A 7,571-nucleotide genomic window follows, 5' to 3' on the forward strand; every position below is an offset into this window, starting at 1 on the left:
AGCAGATGCTGATGCTCTATGTCTGATCCTCCTGATCCCAGGCTTGCAGGGGGGCCTCTGTCAGGGAATGCAATGTCTTGTCAAAGTTATCTTGCAAAGAGTACTGAGACAGGCCTTGAGAAACAGTTACCTCTGTGCAATGAAGACAAAGATCCCCCCTGCTTATTCCTTTGGTTTCCTGGCTGGTGTCTCACAGAAACAGAGTGGAAAGTGGAGAAAAAATGGTTTGGCCACAGAGGAGGTTGCAGGAACACTACGAACACGTAAGGATGGTGCATGGGATGTGCCCATGTTCCACTCTGCTGTTGCTCCTGCTCCCCTGGCAATAGGAACACAGCAAATGCCAAATTGCCTGGCTCTGCCCTGCTGGATAGAGCTGCAAGCTGGGCTCCTTCGTATCGGCTTCCACTCCATCTGGTTTTAGAGCAGACAGGGCACCAAAATCAATCTTACAACTGCTCCAAGGGAGAATGAAGCAAATCCCTGTCTGGGACCTGATAGCTCTGTTGTTAACCAGCATGAGTAAAACTGTTTGATTTTCCCAGACTTCAGGGTCTGGGATAACCATCACTTTTCCTTTCCTGCTGTGGAGGGAAGGGGGCAGAGTAACAGAAGAAATTGCTTGAAATGGTCTGTAAAACATCTGGAAGGTAAATCCAGGAGCTCTGATTGCAACCCAAGCTCAGGCAAAGGGCTGCTGAGGGTTTTGGTTAGTCGAACTCCCAAACCTGCTATAGTGGGTCTAACACGAAAATGATTAGAGGGCTGGAGCACCTCTCCTATGAGGACAGGCTGAATACACCCCATCTCAACACATGAAGGCTGAGCCCTTCTGAGCTCATTCCATAGCTTATTCTAGACAGAACTGAGTGCCAGTTCTTTGCAATTGGAAGCCACACTCCACTGAGCAGGTAGTAAAGTGGGGACCAATATCCATCTGCTGCTCTGACTCAGGAGGTGGCACCAAAAGTGGGAAGTAAATAAGCCAAGCTCCTGGTGGAAGATTTCAGGGGGTTTTGAGGGTTGTGCACAGGGATTTAACAGAGGTACATAGGCACAGGTTGTGTGGAAGCTTGGGGAGACCTGGGAAAATAGCAGTGTCCATGTCCAGTTGCATACAGCCCCTGCTCTTGGTGAGGATGATGCCCAGTCTTGATGCCCAGTCCTGATGCCCAGTCCATCCTGCTGTGCAAAGCTGCAGCTCTTCATCCACTAACACTCTCCACAGAAAAAATATATGGGAGAAGTGGGTCCTGAGGACCAGAAGCAGCTGAAGGTGAGGAAAATCTGCTTAGCAGCTGGAAAGTGGAGATCTACAGGGTTTAGATCCAGGTCCCCAAACTCTTGGCTTGAACCCGCTTGAATTCATAGCACTGAAGATGAGTGAAGCCACACATCAGCGAAGAAGGTTATTCCCAAGGCATCTAACAGTTCAGCTTGGCAGAGAGAGGGGTGTTTTGGCTGGAACATGGGTACTTGTGGCATTACAGAGCGCACTGGAGGACCGTGCCAACAACCATGGCCATCAGCCCCAGTGCTGCAGAGCTGTGTCCTGCCCCGTTGCTGCTCCTGGTGTCACCAGTGCAGAGGTCAGTGTAGCAGCATGACTTGGGTTTGTTCGCCCCTATCCCATCGTAGGAGACACATTCCTCCTCACAGTTTCTGGTGACGGTGATGTTGCCAAAAAAGGGGTAACCTGGAACAGGCAGATGGGATAAGAGAGAGAAAGAAATGGTAAAGGAAGGTGCAAACATTGAGAAAGGTGCATTAAGGAACACTGACTTGGTGCAATGGAGGAGAACTAAAAGTAAAGACTTTATAGGTAAATGACAGCAAATAAAGCACTGAGCATCTCTAATCCATAGATGCCCATAATTGTCTTTGTAGGAACAGGTCCCTCACTTCTCCCTCCTGATTCCCTCTGTCCCTCCTGCTCCTTCCAAATTTATTGAATGTGGACAAGAGACACAAATCCTTGTCTATTTTGTTCAGGAGAACTGCTCCTGAACAGGGTGCCCAGAGAAGCTGTGGCTGCCCCATCCCTGGCAGTGTTCAAGGCCAGGTTGGACACAGGGGCTTGGAGCAACCTGCTCTAGTGGAAGGTGTCCCTGCCCGTGGCAGGGGCTGGAGCTGGATGAGCTTTAAGGTCTCTTCCAGCCCAAACCATTCTATGATTCTATGATCTCTCCCCACAAGCACCCACCGCAAACAGTGAAACTTACCTGAGTCTACAGAATGCAGCGTTGTGGTGCACACGATGGATTTTGGGGGGCAGAGGGTGACTGTTTTGCACTCAGCGATGTCCTTTGGTTCCTTGCACGTGTAACATCGTAAGGACTGGGCTGCAGAGAGGAACAGAATGGGTCTGAGATGGGTGCAACAAGTCTACAGCTTCTCCCTATAGTGGGGACTATGTGATGGTCAGTGCTTCATCCCCCCCTTGACCAAGATGCTCTGAAACTAAACACATCTGGAGGCAATAACAAAGCTTAGATATGTCAGAGGAGAATGACCAAACCCCAGCACCAAAGGTCAAGGATGATATGAGAGTTGAGCATGATCAATACCTTGGGAGCTTAGCAGCCCAAAAAGAGAAGGATCTAGAGGGATCTATTGCTTGAGTTGTGTTAGTAGGATCGTTGCATCCTCTTTAAGGAATGCTGTAACACAGAGCAAAATAGCTCCTTCTGTTGAGAGCAGCATTTGCCAGCACCGAAAGACTGGCAGTTCTCCCATCCCTCCACCCACAGTCACAGTTTCTTCATGCTTGTTTATGGGGATTTCTGCAGAACTGAGTAACCAAGAGCAGAATTTCCATTTCAGAGCTGTCTCTGAGATCTTAAGGGCTTCATGTGGCCTAAAAAACCACTCTCATCACGAGCTACTGCTGCTCTTTAAAGGAGGTGATGCTACAAAGCTCTTGACGGTTGTCTGCAGACAGAGGGACACCTTTACATATGCAAGCATTGATCACAGCAGTTGCTCAAACATCTTGGTGGGAGCCCTGTCCATCCGCAGCCAGCAGATAAAGAGTGTGCATATTGTTCGGAGTCGTGCTGGTGTGGCTTGATGACAGAAACCAGCCTGGTTTGATGTTTGCTATCCTACCTGGGAGAAACCAGCGCAGCGGCTGAAGAGCCACCCAAATGTGTCCACTGCCATCTATTGGTAAAATAGCAGAGAGCCGAGGACTTCTTGTTCCCGTTCTGCACCATCTGCTGTTAGAAAGCAACCTCTGGGACTTTGTGATAGGATAAGCATTTCTGAAGGCAGTTGTTTGAACACTTGCCTTCAGAACGAGTTTTCAGGGCATCTACTTCTCTTAGTGCCTCCTTTGGAAAACTCAGCTGTGAAATAGAGCCTACATGATGAAAGGCTTCTTTAGTCCTCTTTGTAGAGATAGGAAGGACTTTTTAAGCAGTGGTGGTGTTCTTATGACCATATCCTTTGTAAGCTGGGGCAGTGGAGCCATCCCTATTTACCTGAGCTGAGGACATCGGTAGATCCCTCCTGAATGACCCATGAGAGGCTGTTCTATACATAAAGAATATATATAGAATATATATAAAAAACTATATAGAACTATAGGTTTAACATATAGTGTTACCTATATTTATGCAACGTACGTTTGTAACATTTATATTTACGTAACATATATTTTAACATGTAGTGGTCACTGAGGGAGAAAACATGTTGTCAACCTGACAAGCATATGGATGCGTGTGAGTGTGGGGGACTGGCCACCATATGGATGGAGCAGTGCTTAAAGCATCTGAGAAACTGATCTGCAACCTTTGGGTTGAGCTGGTTCCCAAAACTCACCATTTTCATGGGTGAGCAGGGCAGTGACATGGGCTCTGGGGGACTTAATTCCAGTTAAGAGCAGGTTTAAGGAAGAAAATCCTCAGCTCCTTTATCTTTCACTGGCTTTGGATGAGGCACTCGGAGGACACTGGTTTTGTAGGAAGGTTTCAAAGGAAAAGCCCAAACCCACAAGGACCAGAACATAAAAACTGAATATAGAAGACAGTGCTGTGTTCTGATCTGAGGCCAGTAATTAATCATTCATCACTATCCAACGTCTTCTACCCCTTGATATCAAATCTCTGATCACAGACATATTCCTCAGCTGCAAGAGCTGTGCCTAGACCAGCTGCCTCCCACTGGAGCATCCCAGCAAAGCCATTTCTGCATCCATCTCAACTATAAAGCGATGGCTGGTGATGCCTCTCTGTTTTTATAAAGCATTTTGCAACCTGCAGGTGGAAACCTGCTCTGTCAGTTCCTCAGTAATCCCATTAAAACCAGAAGAGGATTAGACCCAGATGGAGGCAAAGAAACACAAAATGTGTAAAATATCTTGAAAAGAAGAAAAAGAAAACACTGACAGGTATTGAAATGTGGCTTTGACCAAGAGCTTATCCCTCAGCCAGCAGCTGCGTTTGCTTTAGAGACAAGTGGAAAGAGGAATGAGGGTAGGGGGGTTAATAAAATCAGTGCAGCCTGAAGAAGACATCCAACACATTTCCATGCATAAAGACTTGCAGGGTGTATGCTTTTCAGGCATTTTCCACTTGCAACCCTCTCAGTGATCTCCATGTGGCCATGCCTCCAGATGGTGGTGTTCAACACTTCCTAGGCTGCCTTTCCTATAAGATCTTTCAGGGTCCCATGAAAAGCAGCCTGAGGATCAGTGACCCACATGGTTAAAACCCACTGGGTTGGTGTCACCCCAAGGATGACTCTGTTCCAATACAAGGATGTAGTTGTAGTGGGTCACAAACAGATGGAGTAAGAACACAGCGATGACCAAATCCTGCTGCCAGGTTGTTCAAGATCCAGACCCATCAGATACCAAACCCAAACACACCCAGGGGCACTTCCAATCTCCACCTATCTCCTAAGGTCTAGAAATAAGTCAAAACCTTGAAGCTGGTGATTTAATGAACCTTTCCAACATCCTTGGAGTTATTTCTCATACCCTCACCCATATCTATACTGAAGCCTCGCCCTCTGGTTTTCAGTACTTCCAGAAGCCCACTGGGATGTTTTAGGGATAGCAAGAGCTCAGGATGATCATATCTCATCCTGTCCCTGAGGGGACTGGTTGGCAACTTAAGTAGAAGCTGTTGGTTCAAGTTCTTGCCCATGCTCATACTGCCCTGTGCCCTGTGGCTGTCATTTACACCTTAGTCTTATAAAGCAGTGTGTTGGTTCCCTGCATGCCAGGGTGCGGCATGAGCAGGTTTGGGTGATGGATGACCACCTATGTGTCCAAACGATGTGCATTGCTCTGTCAGGCATCACAGCTCTCCCTACCAGCAATACACATCCCTTTTCCCCATTCACCCTCTCCATTGACCTTCTTAAATGTATAAAGGAGTTATTTTTCCTACCTGGGGGTTGCCATTGATGCCTTTCCCCTCCCCTCCCAGGCATTCCCAAGGGACTCCCTGCAGTGTGAGGAATACAGAGGTCTTACCCAACTCCATATATGCCAGGCCAAGCAGGAGCCCAAACAGAAGTGTCTTCATGCTGAGAGCAGATCTGTGCAGTCAGGACAGTAAAGAAGAGCAGCTCCCGGGGAGCTTTATATGTTTTCCCACCCTCCGCTACCTGTTGGTGCTGTGGGCGGATTCCCTTGGGGTGACCAGGGGAGAGCTCAGCTCCAGTCTGGATTGGGATTTGTAGAGGAACAAGTTCCCCAAGGAGGTGACATCACCGCAGTGAGCAAACTCCTACCATACATCATCTCTTCTTCAGGTTTATATCCTGGGGCTGGTCCCATGGAAAAGGAAGAACACAGCTTGCACTGCAAGGCATGGCCCCATGCCAGGGCTTGGATGGGGAATGTGACAAGGTATGTTTGTTCCTTCAAGTCTGGCTCCATGAGCCAAGATCTGAGTTGTGTTATGCGTGTTGCACTGGACAACAACAGTCAACGTGCAAGCAGCAGCAGGCTTGGGCTTCCATGTGTGTTGGCTCAGGATCACCCAAGCCTGTGCCATGGTTTCATGGCTGGCAGGCGGGAAGCTGGCAAGGCTGGTTTTGCCCAAAGCATGTCTCTTTTCCCAAATCCAGTGCAAAAGCAAGCCCAATTTCTGGCTCCCAGGGAGTTAGGTATAAACTGAGCCCTGGTGCTGAGCTGCTGGGCATGGGAGTTACTGAAAGGCCAGTGGAGGTGAGCATGGAGATGGTGCTTCCAAATGTGGGATTTGGATATGTTGTTTTATTTCAGGTCCTGGGTCGTGCTGGCAAAGGAGGACGCTGTGCCTTCCTCTGTAAAGCATTCTGAAGCTGGGCAATAAACTGAACATGGAGAAATGGATCAATTTTCCCACTGCAGTACCTTCCTGATGGAAATTTTCACTTTGCACGCTTCAAGACAACCCTTTCAAACTTAATAATTTATCTCTCTACTTTTTTATCTTATAAAATATTTGTGGAAACAGCTTAAAAAGCTTGCATCTAGGGAGGAATGCTTTGCTCCTCCCTTTCGACTAAACCAATGGCATGTTGTATTTCATAGGAAATGCTGATAGCCTTTTTGTTGGGTTTGGTGTGATCCAGGGTGGAAAAGCCCAGCATTATGCAATTTCCCATAAACCGGCTGAATAAGCCAAAGCAGAAAAGTTTGTGAATCACTGCGAGACAGTCGGAGACTTCAGGGATGGAGAGGAGGTGAGTGCACAAGCTGATGCAGTGACTAGGGGTTTGCTTGTCGCAGGCTCGTTGTGGCATTGCTACCATTCCCAGCAGCCTATCCTTTATCCCACTTTGAGAACGGGGATTTTTGGGAAAGAGCTGCTCCCTCAAGCGTTCTCAGTAACTCGAGAAGCATTGCTAATGACAATTTCCACAGTCAACGGATGACACAAATCCAACTGAGCTGGAGAAGCTGGATTGGTCCTGTGCTGTGGGAAAGGGAGGGAAAGACATGCACCCTAACGCTTGCTTAGCTTTGAGAATGAAAACCATAATTCATCTTCGTTTTATCTTGCTCTGCTGTCAGAAACCAGGCACATGAAGAAGAACAGTGCAAACATACCTCTCTGGGGACAGAGCTAAAACTGGGCTCTGTGAAAGCCGCCAAGACCTGGTTACAGCCAGCTCCTTTCTTGTAACTGGGCAGTTCAAGGCACATTTGAGCAATATGTTAACAGCCATGAAACTGGAAAAGATCCAGTGTTTTCATTTCAAGGTGGTTATGCCTCAATAGGTAAGCACGGCAGGGCTGGCACTCCAGTGTTCACAACACCGAAATGCTGCTTGGCAGATTGTGTGTAGCTTGATGAAATGGAGACGTCCACACAGGCATGTTGTAATGGTTTTCCCGTACTTGAAAGGCATTGCACGCTGAGAAAACCTTGGAATAAGTCAGTGTGGTTGAAGGAATAGTGATATAAATAGGAAACTAAATGAGTTTGTCCATTGGTGGCGGCTTCCCATCACTTTGGTGTCTGAACACTGGGATGCATCAGCACCGTAGGATTGTTTGCCTCTGGATAGTGCAAAGCCACTTAACTCTCTCGAATGGCTTGAAAAGGTTTGAGATCTGGCAGAGCACCAGG

The 7,571-nt window shown here is 47.7% G+C and overlaps 1 protein-coding gene across 1 annotated transcript; it reads right to left on the minus strand.

Moving 5' to 3' along the window:
* Positions 1 to 1,484: 1,484 nt before the first annotated feature.
* On the minus strand, positions 1,485 to 5,534 carry LOC104408840 (secreted Ly-6/uPAR-related protein 1-like). Its single transcript, XM_010018563.1, has 3 exons — positions 5,483 to 5,534; positions 2,223 to 2,342; positions 1,485 to 1,696 (listed from the first exon to the last, which is right to left on the minus strand). The coding sequence occupies exons 1-3, from the start codon at positions 5,532 to 5,534 to the stop codon at positions 1,485 to 1,487; spliced, it is 384 nt and encodes a 127-aa protein (XP_010016865.1).
* Between the last annotated feature and the right edge of the window lie 2,037 nt (positions 5,535 to 7,571).

Source organism: Nestor notabilis, unplaced genomic scaffold (assembly GCF_000696875.1).
Source record: "Nestor notabilis isolate BGI_N333 unplaced genomic scaffold, ASM69687v1 scaffold6127, whole genome shotgun sequence".
Lineage (NCBI taxonomy): Eukaryota > Metazoa > Chordata > Aves > Psittaciformes > Psittacidae > Nestor > Nestor notabilis.